Source organism: Epinephelus lanceolatus, chromosome 13 (assembly GCF_041903045.1).
Source record: "Epinephelus lanceolatus isolate andai-2023 chromosome 13, ASM4190304v1, whole genome shotgun sequence".
In the NCBI taxonomy this organism is placed as follows: domain Eukaryota; kingdom Metazoa; phylum Chordata; class Actinopteri; order Perciformes; family Serranidae; genus Epinephelus; species Epinephelus lanceolatus.
This window is the reverse complement of record NC_135746.1, coordinates 30744331-30762888: the sequence shown is the minus strand read 5'-3', so window position 1 is coordinate 30762888 and position 18558 is coordinate 30744331. Positions and strand designations below refer to the sequence as shown.

Sequence of the window (18558 nt, the reverse complement as noted above, 5' to 3'; positions counted from 1 at the left end):
CAGGCAATGTACTGAATAAGAGGCAGTGAAATGCAATCACACGTCAATAGTCAAAACTAATATATATATATATATATATACCTCAAGTAAAACTATACACATACATAAAAGGTAGATGGTGGGTGGGGAGTGTGTAATCTACATTACAATGTAACCTGAACAAAGCCCTATGTCAGTTCTCTTGTTAGTTATTAAGGAAGACGTTTTCCAACTATTCAACTATGGGTGCTGTTCTAAAATGTAGATGGGGATGACTAAAGAAGGCTTATAGAAACATCAGTGATTAACCCAGGGTAGTTAGGTACTTCAGGTTATTTAACATCAAATAAAAGGTTTTCTAAAAAGGAGTTTTTCAAGACAAACAACTCAAAAGTGCAACATCAGGACACAAATGAAACAAACAAAGAAACAAAAACAGGAACCATAGCACTGATAGCTTAATTTAAAAACAATCCTCCAAAAACACACAAAGTACAGCTCGAACCTGACAGATCCAAGAGCGAGGAAGTGTTTAAATTACTTTCACAAACAAACAGAACGTTACCAAATCCAGCACTCCAGTACTGTACTTCAGTCAGAAGACCCAAGCTGCAATCTTTATCTCTGTGTACTTGAGTAAAATAAAGTGCCAGTAGCAGCTGCTCATGTATCTACTGTATATAAACTTTCTTCACTGCAGCCCTAGTGCATAACATAATTTGGTCCGAGCCCCTTAGCCCCAATTTTCACAATCTAATTGATATCCCCGATCATTTGTGCTAAGCTATTCAAGTGCTTAAAATTAAGACACTTTATTCAATCTAAGATAAGTTTTAGCAAGGTTTTTTCTTTTTGAGGTATGAATTCAAACTATCAAAAAGTCACACCAGATAAGGACCACAGGTTTTGGTTTTGGGTGTGAAAGCCTGTCAACAAATACTCAACAGTGATTACTTAATATGCAAATTGGATTAAGTGCAAGTTGCATACAAACGCCACAGAATGCAATAGCTCCACAGCTTTGGCAAACCTTTGAAGAATTTGATTCCAAACTTTGAAAAATACTTGACTGCTACTCTGTTAGCTTGATGGTATGAAAAGTGAGTAGTGCCGTTTTAAGACAGCTTCTTAAAAAAATAGCTTGTTACAGGATAAAATCCATCTCTTTTGGAAATATTAACTCGTAAAATTCAAATAGCAACCCCCCCTCCCCAGCACTGGTCTTACTGCTCTTTGGTGGTACAGTATAACCACATTTCAGTGTGTGTGTGTGTGTGTGTGTGTGTGTGTGTGCCTTGTCTTTGGAGAAGTAAAGATTCCACTTTGATGATTTTGAAGGAAAACTTGAGTCTTAGTAGCTAAAAAGTACCTTCACAAAATGTATGAGCCAGTGGATGTGAAACCTAACCTTCTGTTTCAGACCTGGGAAGACTGGAGCCCTAAACGCTGCTGCTACAGATACACCAGTCTCTAATGTTGCACTTATGACAGAAGGACCATGGGTTATGACAATGAGACAATCGCCTTTAGCAGCGTTGTAGCAGTGCAGTTTGGATGATGAAGGCTGTGCAAAATGGCATTCTGAGGTCTCCCTTCCTCTCGACACCTTCCAATGTGAGGGGGCAAGAGGTAGGGGGGCTCTTAATGGTGGGACTGGGAAGAGGATGAGGAAGAGGAAGAGGGCTGGGAGGGCAGCAGGCTGTGTGTGCGTGACGGTCGTTGAGGTCGCGGCTGTGGGGAGGCGGACCCAGAATCGGAGGAGTCCAGGCCAGGGCTGCCTTCATTAACCTCTGTGTCCAGCTGGGCCGGACACTCGAAGTGAACACAATGGAACACCTGGAGAGAGGTCAGAGTCAGACATCAACACACAAAACACTGTTTGCTTGTGGCTTGAAGTTGATCTACTGGTAACAACCTGATAACAGTCAATCCAGCTGGATATTACAGGGTACCCCCAGGGTTTTCCCAGTTAAATTTAAGACTTTTACACACAGCTTAAAATGAAATTGAATACTAGCTTAAATTACTACAGGTTGCAGGATATAATGGAAACCAGTATGGATTTTGATCCATAAAATTTACCAACTGGGCCCTACCAGTGGTGGAAGAAGTACTCAGATCTTTCACTTAGGTAAAAGTAGCAGTGCTACATCATTGACATACTCTGTTACAAGTAAAAGTCCTGCATTCAAAACTGTACTCAAATAATCATAATGTCATTAGAAATCATTATGCAGCATTATTTATTTACTCCTACGAAAGGACAAGAAAACAATTTAACACCTCTGCCAAAATTCAATACATCTAAGACATTATTTTGAGTATATTTAATTCAATGCCTTTTTAATTATCTAAAGATGCCACAGGCACCCTGTATTAAATCTGCTCAAGTACCCAGTCATTTCTGGCTGAGACAAATAAAATTCATTGACTGAGCCAATTAAACCTTGATCCCATGAAAAATGTTAAATTAGGATTTTGTTTCCTATAATATCAAAACAGAAACAGGAAGAAACCTAATGACCAACTGTGTTTTCACCTCATTAGCAGTGTTGTGAGTCCCAACAATACGGATGAAGGAAGCAGCCTGCTTATCAAACTTCAATGTCTGCCATGATCTGTAAGAGAGGGAGGTAAAAAATACATCAAAACAAAAATATGAAACATGTTGTTGTTTCTTTACAAAATGAATGTCTGTTATGATGATACAATCCTGACAGGGCCCTGATTTTATTGTACACTTCAGGGGAACAATTTGTTGACTCTGATGTTAAGTTTGACACCTCCTGTTCCTTAAGGCTTATAGGTTAGCCTACCTACTACAAGAGCAACAGTTACTTAACCATACATCTGCAAAAAATACAGACTTATAGGGAATCTAAACTTATGTATTGAATCGACACCATATCTACGGCATAGGCTCCACGTGAAGTGCACCTCCCTAGAACTGTAACTACACATCGTGGCCACGCAGACCCCATCGGTTTCTGTAAGCTGAAACCTTTTCCCTCAGTGGAAACGAAGCTTTTATTTACTTTTATTACACAGATAAGAAACAATAAATTGTGAAGACAGTAAAGCCTCCACTAAAATAGCATTTTAAGTCTCGTGTGTGATTTATCCTTCAGGGATTTTTACTTCGGGATTTATCCTGGCTTCATATGAACACAGGAAATCTCCGCTCGTTGCTAGGCTAATCTATACAATGTAAAATGCCATAGGCTGGCACTAATAACGTTAGCATGTTGTATTTGCTTGGAAAACGTGTTTAGTATAAGACAATTGTTCTGTCAGTGTTCAGTCAATCTTGTGAGTTGTAATGGAACCAGGTTGTGTGCTGTTACCTTGTAAAATGCCATAGACTTGTGCTAATAACGTTAGCATGTTGTATTTATGGGAAAATGTGTCCAGATAAAGACAAGTGCTTTGTCTGTGAAAGCTGTGAGTTATAGTGAAGCCAATTTGTGTACTTGTATTTGAAATTGTCTCTATTAAGTCATGTTTAATGTGTATTTAGGATGTGTTTTGAATCAACTAAACTTTACAGCACTTCACAGAAACCTCCGCCGTTAACTGAATATATTCGGCTGAATATTGCAAAAAAAACACACATTCAGTATTCGGTGGAATAAGTGAAAAGCAAGGCAGAATAATAGCGGCATGTTTTGATAACGCAATCAAACCGCGCGCGGTGACGGACAGACTAAAATGTCGGCAGTGTGGCGATATTTTACTCCGTCCATCACCATGCTCATATTTGCGACTAAAAATAGTTTTGTGCAGGCAAAATAAATCATTCAGCACACTGTGTGAGTACAGATTTCAACCAGCAGCAGAAACGAAACGGCGAATCCCGCCGGTCGTGGGTTGAACGGGGGTCACAGACACGGACAGGAATACGTATTCCTGTCAAATACGGCGGAGCATGGTAACGGCTTACCGGCGACGGAGAAGTCCAGCTCCAGGTGAATAACTTGTTGTCATGACCGCCCAAAAGTACCTGAACAGCCGAGCCATGGTGGCACACAGTATGTGGCGTATCAGAGGAGAAACGAGCCGTTCACATTTCTCTCTTTTAGTCTTTCAGTGGCAGGTAACGGCCCACAAACCTCACCGCACTTTAGGGACTGTTCTTTACTTATGAAGGGACTTGTCAGGGGAGGAGGGTGGCTGGTTGATTTTTATTTCATTTATTTATTTTATTTTGATCCCCCCTATGTTAATCACTTATTGATGCTGTTTTTGAAGTATGAATAAGTCAATAAGTAATTTATTCCATTGAAATATCATTGATGTATTCTAGAAAAGTGATTTATCTTTTTATAAATGACAAAAGGCACATCTGCCTCATTTTTGCTGTGGTATAGTGATACTACTCAGAACCGTGATACTTTCACTGGTATCGTACCGTGACGATTTTGGTACTGTGACAACACTAATCTGGAGGTGGTTCATCTGTAAAAACTAATGAAAAACTAAAAAACGGCATTCGGTACTCGGTATTCGGCCACAGATTTTCATTTCGGTGCATCCCTAACACCACCGAACAAGTATAAATGCTCGCAATGGGGTAGGGTCTGCCGCACAACCATAAATCGTGCTTAAGTCAACATTAGTTGGAATGTGACCAGGTATTTTTAATCCTGCCCTTTAAGGGAGGTAATTTTCAAACAAGCTGCTCTTTCCTTGGCGAGGAACACAGAGCTCAATGTTCTATTTTAATTCGACAAACTTTCAGAAGAGCACGAGTTCCTGTTGTTTTAAGGTTCATGGTTTCGTGAGATCGTTTAGCAGTAAAAAAAAAAATAAGGTATCAAAGAATGAAGAACAATCCATTAATGCAATTAAGCTATGTGCTATGTGGTGCTAAATCTGCTGTAACTTTGGAGCCCTTTATCAGTGTTTCATTGTCTTCAGCTGAAACATTTTGTTCACAGCCTTCAGTCATTAACACATATAGTGTCAGTTATTCAAGATGTCCACATCCCAGATTGACATATCAATCTGAAACCTGTGTTCAAGGAGTGCAAGCAGCGGGAAAAAGCAGCAGTGTGGTGAGGGAGGTGACAGAGGAGGAAATGGGAGCCTCACCGACATGCCACCCTGGTGCGGTCGACCACCTTTGTCCACTGCTGCTGGTTGGTGGATACTTCAATGTAATAACTGTAGGAGCGCTCATCACAGTCCCACAGCAGCAGCCTGAACAGGTACATGAAGTGATGGAACAATAAACACTATTATGTATTTTGAACCTAACAGTCCTAAAACCAGGTTTTAAAATGGTAATCACAAGATCTTAATGTTATTTCAGACTAGGGCTAGCACGACATCAGGTTTTCACTACACCATTAGCATGGCCAAAATAGTTCACAATGATGATAATATTGCAAAATCTATAGAAACTAAATATGGTAATCATTATTATTACTTTTGATTATTAGTATGATCTACCTCAAGGATCCAATGGAGTAGGGCTGAGCCAGCTGAATGACGATTGCTCCAGAGCCCAGTTGATGACAGGTGTAGCCGGAGTCCCAGTCGTAGTTGCGTGTGTCGCCGTTGAGCAAGGCATTTCTGCTACGGCTCACACCCTCGATGACACTGGCACACGCTGCGATGGTTGCCACATTCTCACCGGGCACTATAGACATTAGGTGCTTGGTTATAAACTTGTTTTTATATAATCTGCACTGTTTTGTTGCATGAAATGGATGACTGACTGCATTTAGCCAGAACAAGTTAAAAATAAATCACACACATTATAATCAATTGACACCAAATCCTCCACCATCATCTTGCTGGGAGACTCTCCTTACTCTTGTCATGTGATAAGTGAATTTTGACTCAGCAGCTGCTCTACAGAGCAGAAACTTTCAGTTTATAATTGTAGCATTAGTTGTCTGAATAAGTATTCATTTATAAAAGCAAAACAAAATCTGGGTCAGTGGGCAAGTAACGTAATCGGTGGATGCCCGAATACCGTGTAATACTGCTAACACCGACTACTTTGGTAAGCCTATTAAAAACACTTCAGATTACATACGTGGTGAAGACACAATTTTTGTTTCTGAAACTTACCCAGAAGTCCGTTCTCTAGGGTAAATGAGCGGTTGGTGAACATGCATTCAAAAGCCACAAGATGGAAGACCTTGTTGACTGTGTTGTGTGTTCCCACAATGCGAATGTACCTGAGACACAAAGAGCAACATCATGACATCATGACCATAGGATTTTTAGCAAATCTGTTGTATTAGAAAGCATTATTTTTAGCTAGGTGTAACTTATAAACTGACTATATATATAAATATATTACAATGTGTTAGTACAACGGTGCAGTGCAGCACCATTACTGCATAATTCAGGGCAAGCGTGAGTCATATCTTCTAACATCCGTTTGGATGTTTACACACTCTTTTCTCAAACAAGGCATGCCCACAACACATTATCTCGAATCTGGAGTGTCATAAACTTCACCTTGATTTGTCTAACAAGGTCAGAACAAGGCTGTATGAACTAAGGAAGCACTAAAATACTGTACTGTAAATGTTTGAAAAAATGCTGTCCTGTGCCAGGCAAGCATCAGTGTGGTTTGTAGACACTGAGAACATAATCCAAATCAACTACAGGCAACAACCTCAGAACACACTGTAATTGCTATGTACACCAGGTTAAGGCAAGTTATGGCAAAGAGCACAGAAGAGCCCTTAGTGCTTGGCAAAAATTACAGTGATTTCTTTAGACTGGTTGTGCCAGACGGCAGAAAACCAAAAGAGGTTCAACTACTTGTGAGTAAACCTGTTTCTTAAATATGAGCGCTTGGTTCTTGAAAATAGGCAGCGTGAACATGCATGCTACAAAGTCAACTTTTTCAGAACAGCTCAGGCAAACGGATAATAACTGTTTGTGTAACTGAACCCGAGAGCCAAATGGTTATATTTGTTTACCTGCAAACTCGTGGTGTGAAGTACAGATCCTGCCAAGAGCGGCAGAGGTACTTTGAATGGTCCACAACACGAACCCAGTCCAGCTCATCCATAGATACCTCGATGTAGTAGGAGTAGGACCTTAAATAATCAAGAATTACAACTGAAATCATTATACAAACTCAATTTGTCATGGTATAAAGTCAGTCTAATGACGTTCATAAGAAGCAAAAACTATAAATGTGTCTTCGGAAATGTGCCAGAATAACCCGAAAAGGAATAAGTACATGTTTAGGTCCTGACACACCAAGCCGAAGGTCAGCTGTAGGTCAGTGTAGTGCCATCTGTGACCATCTGTTGCCCTAGTTTTTGTGTTGTGTCCCACACAGTTTTTTTCCCCAGCCAATTCAACATGTTCAACATGTGACAGACACAGTGACAGGGCTAAGTGTTAGCATCACATGGCTAACATTACCTAACGTTACCTTTGTTATTAATGAGTTTAACAAAAGAGTCAAGCTGTTTTGGTGTCTGTGTGTGTTTGTTGACAGTTTGCTGTTGACATCATGTTCAACATGTTGAATTGGCATCTGAGGCTGTTGAGCCAATCGGTGAATGAATTCACTCTGATTTGCAGTTCAGCTCAGCGCACACACAGTGAAACAGAAGTGAGGAAAGTAAACAAAAAAAAACGAAACAAACTTGTTATTTAAGGTACTTTTTTTTTGTTTGCCATTGAGCTCTTAGCAAAAAAGGTTTATAACTCTATTATCTTCCAAGTGTTATTGTGATTGGCTTTGGACGGTGGTGGCATGTGACTGCGAGTCAACAGGAAGAGGAAATCAACCCGCCAGTCTGTAAACTCTCATCCCGCTACTTCTGTGAGCTAGCCGGGTCGAGGTTTTCAAATGCAAACATCAGTAAACATCAAGATGAAGAAGCACCAGCTGAACTAACATCCTGCTAACCATTGTACAGGCGTTGGAACATAAACTGGACGACCTCTGTGGCCGCATCAGTTTCCGACGGGATATTAGGAACTGTAATCCCCTTTGACTCATTGAAAACTTGGCTAAATCCTGGACGGCGCCATTCAACCAAGAGGCTCTTTTTCTATATGTTGATCTGACAGAGAAGAGAAGAGGCATGTGCTTTACAGTGAATAAGGACTGGTGTGATGGTGGAAATGTGAGGTGCTGTCCTGTTCCTGCTGTGGATCATGGCTATCCACCATTCAGAGACGGCTGCAGTGCGGCGCTGCCCGTGTTCGGAGTTCAGACAATTACAAAGCAGCAGCCAACAATGTAAGAAGACGCAAAAAGGATAATATTACAGTGCACAAGTTAAAGGGGCTGACGGCTCACATTTCACTGGCCTTGTATAATTCCATGTGACTAATACATGATTGATGGATTGACTGGTCTTTCTAGTTCCCTTTTTGAAGGACAAATACAGGCTACAACCACCTACTGCCATGTCAAGTTATTTCCTCTGACACAGGCACAGAACATTCGTGCTGGTTAGCCATTGGCTGTAGTCTTTGTTCTGTATTCAGGTGCAACTTTCTGGCCAAGATGTAGGCGACATGAGGCAACGTAACAGTTGGCCTTCGTTGTCACTACTTCTTTGATGTTGGTTTGGTTTGTACAAGCACATAAGAACTCCTGGACACAAAGAGTCTTGAAGGAGTCCAAAAAATGGGTTCTCATTAGGGCTGGACTGTATGACAAAATTTTCATATCACGGTTTTAAGAAAAAATCATATTGGTTTCACAGTATTTTGCTCAGGTTTGGCCAACTTGACATGCTGCTGTGTTGTGCTATGGCCTATTCAAGTGCCAGAATTTGTTATTTACCTGACAACGCCTGAACGCAACACACGCTCCGCTCCATTAGTGCTGTGCTCGGTTATAATTGTCTCGGACTCGGGACGGGTCGTCTTCGGTCAGAAAAATGTGGCCTGAGCCGTGCTCTAGTGTGCTCACCTGTGTGTGTGTGTGTGTGTGTGTGTGCGCTTTGTCTGTGTGCGTGTGTGTGTGTGGGCGTGTGCGCATCGGGGCCAAACTCTGCCGTGCACGATACAGAGAGCAGAGGAGAATTGTAAACGGCGGTGTGCCGCTGCTAGCTGCATATAGGGGAAACACTGCTCTTTTTAGTATGAGTTCTTCTGGGTCATCGTGTACAGTTGCTTCGCTTTCAGGACTCTCTCCGGCAGCCATTCTCGCCTCTAAACGTTTCTATATGCTCTCACTCTCGCCCGCTCAAGCGTGCCTGTGGTGTGCAGAGGTGAAATGGGTCCCCGCTGAAACACTTTCCCACCGCGCACGTTCCGGACGTTGTTTGGGCTATTCACCGGTATTGCGGTATATGAAAAATTCATATCATAACGAAAATAAATACTGGTTTTCGGTACAAACCGGTATACTGCCCAGCCCTAGTTCTCATAGTGATCATTTTGTAAGTTCAGTGACTGTGTTTTTTCACTGGTGATTCTTTATTTTGGAACAACAGTCTGTCTGACATATTTCAAGAAAACACTGTTACAAACAGACACAGCCCTTGCCAAGACAGTTTGCTGGAGGCAACAAAACTAGACACCAGCACAGTCAGTCAGCTACTTTAACAGTAAATTGAGCTTGATAATGTGATCGAATATTCAATTAAAAAAATATGAAGTATACCACATATGCATAAAGATAAAATTGAAACCCTGATTTACTATTTTGTAACTTCCTTTTGCTATTTTTTCACAGAGTGAAATAAGCCTGTCTTACCGACTGTCTCTGTCCCAGAGGAGCAAGCGGATGTGATTAATGATGGACGACTGGCCGAGTTTGACCTGGATCCCGGCCCGGCCGTCCTCCTCGATGGGATGTCTGGAGAAGCCGTGGTCCAGGTCATAGTTCTGGGTGTCTCCATCCAGCAGCGCTGACTTCAGCTCCCCTTTCACCACCTGAGCTCCATACTTCATGGTGGCAATGTTCTCCTCCGGGACTAAAACCCAAGAAGAAAAAATGTATGTGCATATGAATACACTGAATACACAAGTGATATATAAAAACACAGAAATACACTATATAAAATGTTTGATTTGGTGTTTGAAGTGATTCCTGATAACACCAGTAAACAGATGGAGGAGCAAGAGCACTGACTGAGCATGCCACGGTAGTTAAGGTCCATGTTGCGACTCTCAGAGCGGGTCTTGATGGCATCCAACAGGTCGTCTGGGCTTAGCAGGCCGGACGGTCGCACTACGTTTAGCATCTCCGTCAAAGTCATGAGTGGCAGCCGCACTGCTGCCATCACTTCCTGGGTGTCAGCCCCGTCTTCGTGCTGCCGGCACCAACGACTCAAGGCCAGGAAGATCTCCTTCTCACTAGCAGCGAATGAGTCCCGCCTGACCACAGTTAGCAGAGCAGTCTGCAAACACAGGTACTTTAATTAAACGATTGTTGACGACATTTTGTGGTAACAACTTCTCAGTTAGCTAAACTTAAGTTACATCAAGTGACATCTGCATCCTAAAAGCCTGTGATTTCACACACACCTGCATTTAAGGCCAATCTCTGTTGCACTGTATATAGAGGTAGAGGTATCTCAGATTTATGTAAAACCAAAGGCACACAGGATCATTCTAAGATTTCAAGCCACATTCCACCATTTATAGAGATGTTAATGCTCCTCTACTGTAAGTGTGAACCAGATGCAATACTGATTACAACTCTTCAAACACCATTCTGTAATCCTACCTTGGAGAGCATGAGAAAGCCGTCAGAATTCAGCACTTCGGGACCGTGTCTATCCATATAGGCACAGCAGGCAGCACTGAGCGTGCTCAGAGAGTACAGACTGGCCACGTCAAAAACCAGACAGACGTTGTTGGTGTGCAGGATGGTGCGGAGGAACTCAGAGGTGGAATCCTCCAGGGGCTGGAGGCCGTAGCGATGAGCCAGGCCCAGGAAGTCGAGCAGCACCTCTTCCCGGGCAGAGCTGAGACTGGCCCGGCCGGTGTACAGATAGTGTAGCAGCATAGAAAAGGCCTCGGCCCGTGTCTCTTCTAAACATACCTCCGCCTGGGGTTGGGATTCCTTCATCCCCCCATACAGCAGGGCCCTAAAGAAGCCAGAAGAAGCAAAAAAACTTAAATGTTTGTTTGTTTTTCAGTGCCTTTAAGTCTTCCTACAAAGTTTCTCCATGGAAATTTTAGAAATTCCTATTCCTGTACTCCTATTCTAACACAAATATTATTTATAACTGCTGTCGGTTACACCACTAGATTTGATTGATTCCCTTTGTGGGTCAAAATATGCAGCCCACAGGACCAAACACAACCAATCACAACTTGAAAGAATGCATGTTCACTTTAGTTTGTATACATTGTATACATTTCCTTAGGCTAAAGTCCTAAAATATCCAGTTTACTGTTACATAAGATGAGGAAAATGTACCACCAAAAAAATGAATCAAGGAAATGTCTGACATTTGTGCTTGAACGTGAATTAAACAAGCAATTTAATGTCAAAATTAAACAATGAATCAATTGATTGCTCCGGGTTTGTTTAGGTTTGAGATTGTCAAGATGTGTTAACAAGGATGGGCTTGGGAAAGGATGTGAAGGATTGACAGAAGCAACACAAGTTATGGGCGCCATGGGTTTAGACATCTACACCTACCTGAAGTAGTGACAGCGAGCTGCCAAGATGACCCGATGCGCCGGGAAGCGCTTCCCCTCCACAATGAAGGTAACATCACTGTACTCCTCACCCAGCACAAGGGCTCCCAGCTGCTCCGACAACAGGTGGATGTGGTCGATCTCCGACACGGAGGCCAGTGGACGCAGAGGGTGGCTGTTACTCATGGTCGACGGCTGCCAGAGTCACATCTGACACAGGAGGAAAACATGCAAAACACAGCGTAACGTTAAACTGGGTATTTGGCGAGAAACCGGAGACTCACAACATATAACGTTAGCTAGCTTCATGCTACATGCTAACTGCAATACCATTAAATATAACGGCAGGCTTAAAGAATGTAGTGAGCTAACACTGAGCTACAAAAGCCAGTATTTTCCCGGTGTCTGTTCATATTTCAGTGAAACAACGCAATGAGCAGGTTACACCAGGTAAGACGTTGAGCTTTCTTGTTTACAGCCGCTGTTGTTGCGGACATTTGACACCCGAGCAAACGTTAGCTAGCTAACGTTAGCTCACAGTGCGCTAACGTTGCCCTGTTTTTGTTCAGTATGTGTTTTACACTTACCGAGCAGCTCTTATTGACTCCAATGTTTAATTTAAGATAATTAAAAAATATATAGTCGTGGTATTTTTTCCAATTTACATGAAAATTCAGCACCAAATTTACATTCCTCTCAACAGCACACCGACGGAAACCAATTCTGGGTCAACGGATAGGCACTTCCGGTTCGAGAAACAGTCCTTCAAAATAAAGGTCTCCCGTGTGCAAACCGTATGATAGTGGAAACGAGTGCAGAGAAACACAAGTACTGTGCCTTAATCCATTTAAGCCCACCGGCAACAATAGTTGCCAAAGTGTATGCTTGTCATTTTCCACTTATAAATACATTTCTAAATACTATACATGTTTTGTATATCAATGATATGTGAGTAGACACCTTAGAAAATCATATTGAGAAAAAAAATTAAGTTTCCACATACTTCCTGTCACATGGCGTTGTTGAGTTCCTGACCCAGTTTACTGAGGGCATGGCGACCATAGATGATGGCGACCACAAACCCCCACAAGTAAAGGTGATTTTCATACTATAATAATATTTTTTTTTGTTGACATAAATATATATATATATATATATATATATATATATATATATATATATATATATATATATATATATATATACATACATATACTTAATCATTAAAGTCTCTAGAATCATCCAAACAACATAAATATTGCATTGGATGTATAGTTTTTTCTGTATGCAATCATTTGTCCAAGCGGCAACTATTGTTGCCAGTGGGCACATACCTTGTCAGTAGATAATAATGTTAGCTAACATTACCAACATTACAAAGAGCTAATATTTGGTAACAATACAGTGTTTGATAGTGTTAGCTTTAACATTTGGTAACCAACATTACTAGTGTTTGGTAGCTAGCGCTAGCTAACTAGCTAGCTAGCTATTAGCGCTGCCAATGTTAGCGCTGACTGTGTTGCACTGTGTGGTAGATTAGAAGGACTGAATGATGTCAAATACAGGGAGAACATCTTTAACACTATTGTACATGAACAGGGATATAGAATTGGAATTGTTTGGTAAAAAATATTCATTTCAAATTGCGTTAATTTCACAAAATGGTGGCCCCCAGTGGCCATGGGAGCAAACTCTTTGGTGTTTTCCACAGAGATAAACCAGGAGGATTAGAGAGGTATACTTTAGCAGAGGTTTTGGACATCCTTGATGCAGATGATCCCTCTGCAAAAATCACAAGCATTTCAGTTGTGCCAGAGTCTGAGAATAATGCCCGCGAAACAGACTGTGACAGCGATTTTTCTGATGATGATGATGATGTGACCTGTGATCCCAAACGCCTGCCATCTAGGCTGCTCAAAGGAGACTGCTTTGTGTCTGATGGTGACACGCAACTACCCATCACTGATGATGGACAAGAACCTGAGTAGCTATGTTTCCATCCAAAAGTGATTCGAATCATTGGGAAATGCGCATTAAAAGAAATACAAATCCTGTGTGTTTCCATTAAATGTACGGACTTTGGTGAAAATTACAAACTTGTTTTCCGCAGAACCAAAAACAAAACAAGTCTCGCATTCTTCTTCTTCTACGTTTTCTGGTGGTTGGCAACCAGCTTGTAAATGCATTACTGCCTTATTAATAGTGATGGCAGTGTGACACTGAAGCTTCGATACGTGCTTCAAACCCTGGACTACAAACCACTGCTTCAAAGCTTGCTTTGGTACGGAAAAAATCACGTGACATATGACGTCCGAAGCAGCAATTGCTTCGTTGCCTGAATGAATCACCTGACTGGTTTGCGGTCCAATCAGGTGATTCACTGGCACCGCCTCGTCTCGATTCTGACAGCTGACAGGTTGTGACAGTTTTGAATTTGAGTGCCATAACACTGTTAAAACTGCTCGAAACAATGCACAATTTGTGGGTTGTCGTAGTTGGTGTGTTATTGCTGCTGAGTTGTTGGTATTGCGTTCATTTGTATTGGATCATTATGGAGCCAGCCAGGAAGAGAGGTCGTTCTGACATGTGGGAACACTTCAATCTGATCGCTCCTGATAAGGTAGGTGTGCTTTATGTTTAATAGGTAACGTAGGAAAAGTAAAGTTATAACTTACAACAGTAGCTGTCAGTACAGTACTACTATAGCTACTGTATGCTGTATCTAAAGTCTATATTAAGTAACTTAGCAGTAAAATGATGTATATGATTAGTGTAGCCATTAGGCTATAGCTTTATAGACTCAAATTGCATTTTTATTTACAAATTGCTTTCTCTACAGGTCCGGTGCTTGGTGTGTTCAACTGAACTGAAGTATCATGGGAATACTTCCTCCATGATTAGGCACTTCACTGCCAAGCATGGAGCTACTAACCAGGGGAACACAAATCAAGGTAGGCTATATTATATTATTATTAATTAGACACACTAACACAATATGATATGACTGTATTCCATGACTCATAGACCTGCTTCATTTAAATGCAATTTCACATAAATCCTGATTTTCTTTTATTCATTTTCTTTTTATTTCTTTATGTCTTTATTTATTTGTCTTAGTGGACCGGAAGCGAGAGCTAGATGAGGCTCTTGTCAATATGGTGGTGAAAGACTCGCAGCCTTTTTCCATCGTGGATGACTGTGGCTTCAAGGAGTTTGTGGCATTGCTTGATCCCACATACACTCTTCCATCCAGACGGGCTCTAAAGAACATGGTGGTCCAGAGATATGAGGAGGAGAAGACCAAGGCCAAGGCTGTCATGCAGAAGGTAGAGGCTGTGAGCCTGACTGCTGATATGTGGACCTCCATTAATATGGATGCATATCTAGCAGTGACCAGCCATTATGTGGATGACTCTGTGAAGCTGGCCACAGTGCTTTTGGGAGTGCTGCCTTTCCCTGAAACTCATACAGCTGCTAACATCACTGCTGCAACGAGGTCTCTCATGGAGGAATGGGGCATTGAAGGCAAAGTGACCTCAATTGTGACCGATGCAGGAGCTAATATGGTTGCCTCTGTCAGAATTCTAAATCTAAGACATGCAATTTGCTTTGCGCATGCACTAAATTTAGTGGTGAAGAAGTCACTTGATGCAACTCCTGGCCTAGAAGACCTACGCACAAGGGCACGAAAAGTGGTGAGTTTCTTCAAAACCAGCACAACAGCAAAAGAGAAGCTCAGAGAAGTGCAGGAGCAGATGAATCGTCCAGTGAAGAAGCTGATTCAGGAGGTGGACACACGCTGGAACAGCACCTTCCTCATGCTGCAACGCCTTTTTGAAGAGAGACAGTCAGTGGGAGCAGCTCTTGCGACGCTGAGAACAGACGTGAGACCTCTGTCCTCTGAGGACTACGAAACAGCTACTGCATGCCTGCAATTGCTTGCCCCCTTTTACCAGGCAACAGTAGAACTGTCAGAAGAGAAGAGAGTGTCAGGGTCAAAGGTCATCCCAATGATAAAAATGTTGATGTTGTATTTGTATGACACAATGGGAAAAATAAGCCACAACACCGCTAAAACACTGGGAGAGAACATGGCGTCACTGATGCAAAGCAAGTTCGACACGTCAGAGACCCAAACTGCACTGACCCTGTCAACACTGCTGGATCCAAGATTCAAGACCTTTGGTTTCTACAACCAAGTACAGGCACAGGCAGCAGTGAGACGACTGACAGCAGAATGCTCACAAATAATAAGACACACACAACCTGACACACAAACAGAACAACAGCCCTCCACATCAGCTCAACCAGCACCAGCAAATGTTGGAAATCCATCATCCACAGGTAATGTTATAAATATGAATAGATAAAATGCAGGACAAAATAAGGACTGATGAATACTGTCATGTTTGTCTTTCAGATATTAACCTTTGGGAAATGCTGGACAGAGATGCTTCTGAAGCAAGGAGGGGAAGGAATGCCACAGCAGATGCTACAGTGGAGGTGCAGCGGTACATGACCGATCCACCACTGGAAAGATCAGAAGACCCACTGGCTTACTGGATGAACCATCAAAATGTGTACCCTCATCTGTTTCAGCTCGCAAAACAATTTTTATGCACACCAGCATCATCTGTTCCTTGTGAGCGAGTATTCTCCAAATGTGGAGAAGTTGTGAGCAAAAAAAGAAACCGGCTCAATCCAAATACTGTGGAAAAAATAATGTACCTCAATAAAAATCTTTGAGTGTTCCCCATCACACATAATCACCCCCTGCCATAGTTTCACAAGCACATTTTCACCCCCTGCCATAGTTACAAAAGCACACCCAATCTCTGCCGTATTTTCCCAGCACTCTCTCCTCAGTAACAAAATACACACATCCATCAGTCTTTATTTGTAAATAGAACATATTCAGTCTGGAGTGTGTGCGCATCAATTTTCAAAGCAGACATTTAAATCCAAGGGTGATCAAAGCAAAGATGCTTCAGAACCCAAGTATAGTAGTTTCCCCAACACTGCTCATTGAGGTGTGTGTGTGTGTGTGTGTGTGTGTGTGTGTGTGTGTGTGTGTAATTAAACACCTCCTGTCCACCAACTAGCCTGCCTAATTTGATTGCAGCCTTGCACTTCGCCAGGAGAGGTCACTGTAACTGAAGCTTCGAGTAATGAACCCTTTTTCGAAACAATTGGCTCAAGTGGTTCAGTGCTTCACAAAAGCTTCATTTGCCCATCACTACTTATTAAGGCTAGAAATGTTCTTATTTTGTCCTCCATCCACACAAGTCTTGTGTTGTTGTTTTCCGCAATGTTTTTGCCTTGTCAGTGAACCGGAAACACCGGAAGCAGTTGAGGTGAAAGTGCGCTACGTCAGACTTAATTCGAACATAACTGTTTCCATCCCCTGTTTTGCGAATCAACGTTTTTTTCTTATCAACCAAAACCCGGTTATAGCGAGTGTATTTTAGTTTGTGCGAATCAGGGGATTAATTCGAATTTTGGCGTTTCCAAGTTTTTTGATGACAAAATTCATGAATTAAATTGTTCTCACACTTGTTTTAAATAATAAAAGTCTTTCTCAATAAAGACAGCTGAATTACATGTTGTTTTTTGTGCTCTAATTCACTTTTCACCATTAGAGGGGTAGATACAAGGTATGTGCCCACCGGCAACTATAGTTGCCGAACATTCAAATGAAATTTTCTAGAACAGAGAGCACAAAATGGAGGAAATAACTTTAGAACATGTTCATATGGGACTCAGTTAACATGATTATATGCATAAAAACATTGAGAAAAATTTGGGCACAAATGGGTTAAGTACAGTTCAGAAGCACTTATATAGTACTTGCTATACTTACTTTGTGGAGTGAGATTTTAAAAATCTATAATGAGCATATAAAATACAATTAATTGTTGCACAGTAAATTAACACGCCCAACTCTATACAAAATTGGTAGATTTTGCTCCACCACAACTAACATGGAAGTGTTGCTTACAATATGTTAATGCATCAATAAAATAATCCATTAGTAAAATATATAATAATGTAGCTGTAACTAACATTTTGCCTACATATGTTCTGTTACTTAGGTTAAACTTTTACTTGTAAGTAAATGTCTACTGTTGTTTTAGTGGAGTATGTGGTTTTGCTTCTCTTACTTAAATAAATGATACTTCCTCCCTTACTGCCAAATTTTGTGGTGAGCATGGACTTTTGGCTTTTATTTTATGAACATTTCCGGAGTCTACTTCCTGTGTGGGTTGTTTGCTGCTGTGTTTGCCTGTCTCCAGAGGCTTCTCCCTTCCCCCGCACTGCACTGAGGCTGAGTGCGCACACCTGTGATTCATCGGCAATCAACGGGCTGTTAAGACTGCCACCGTCTCTAGCCTCAGTGCCAGAGTATTCGCTTCTGCACGCAGTGGTATCTCGGCTCCTCTGATCCTCCAGTGAATTAAGTGTCTTGCAAGTTTGATGGTGTTTTTGCTCCTCGTGTGTTAACCCTCGTTCTCCTGCCTTTTTGTTCCAGTGTCTCCCTCCGTGCCTCTCAGCAGCCCACAGCCCAGCACTCTCACCTGGTTTCCTCACTCTGCACCTTGACTCCGGATCTCCTCAGTTCTCTGCACAATTCTGACACAATAAACCTGTTAACCCTCTTCCCTCTGTGTCTGCATTTTGGGTCCTATTCCTCACTGCCATCACAAAATTTAGCCTAAATAACTGGTATGCAAGGGCATAGGTTTTGTTTCAACACTGGTGGAGACACATATGAAACACATTTCTTGTATTCTAGTTAAGTTGTGCCTTTTCTACATTAGTTTATTGTGTAAATGTCTTTAATTTGTCAAAATAAAAGTCCTCTGCTGCTTTCATGTGTCTATAGGGGGCAAAAATGCACATGCTGTAATGACTGAGGGAGATGTGTCCCCTTGCATCCTCTCTGAAATCTACACCTATGCTTGTACACATTAACTCTGTGCTGCA

The 18558-nt window shown here is 41.7% G+C and overlaps 2 protein-coding genes across 2 annotated transcripts; one reads left to right on the top strand and one right to left on the bottom strand.

The window, feature by feature from the left end:
• Window positions 1–1487: 1487 nt before the first annotated feature.
• On the bottom strand, window positions 1488–12301 carry btbd9 (BTB (POZ) domain containing 9). The gene is made up of 11 exons (XM_033649412.2): window positions 12162–12301; window positions 11576–11784; window positions 10652–11015; window positions 10055–10322; window positions 9677–9896; window positions 6924–7043; window positions 6058–6167; window positions 5431–5620; window positions 5071–5178; window positions 2519–2597; window positions 1488–1815 (listed from the first exon to the last, which is right to left on the bottom strand). Exons 2-11 carry the CDS (start codon window positions 11758–11760, stop codon window positions 1621–1623), a joined length of 1839 nt encoding a protein of 612 aa, XP_033505303.1. The 5' UTR covers window positions 11761–11784; window positions 12162–12301; the 3' UTR covers window positions 1488–1620.
• A 1824-nt stretch (window positions 12302–14125) lies between these two features.
• Window positions 14126–15462, top strand: LOC144466595 (E3 SUMO-protein ligase ZBED1-like). The gene is made up of 4 exons (XM_078174143.1): window positions 14126–14194; window positions 14351–14525; window positions 14692–15425; window positions 15457–15462. The coding sequence occupies exons 1-4, from the start codon at window positions 14126–14128 to the stop codon at window positions 15460–15462; spliced, it is 984 nt and encodes a 327-aa protein (XP_078030269.1).
• Window positions 15463–18558: the final 3096 nt, after the last annotated feature.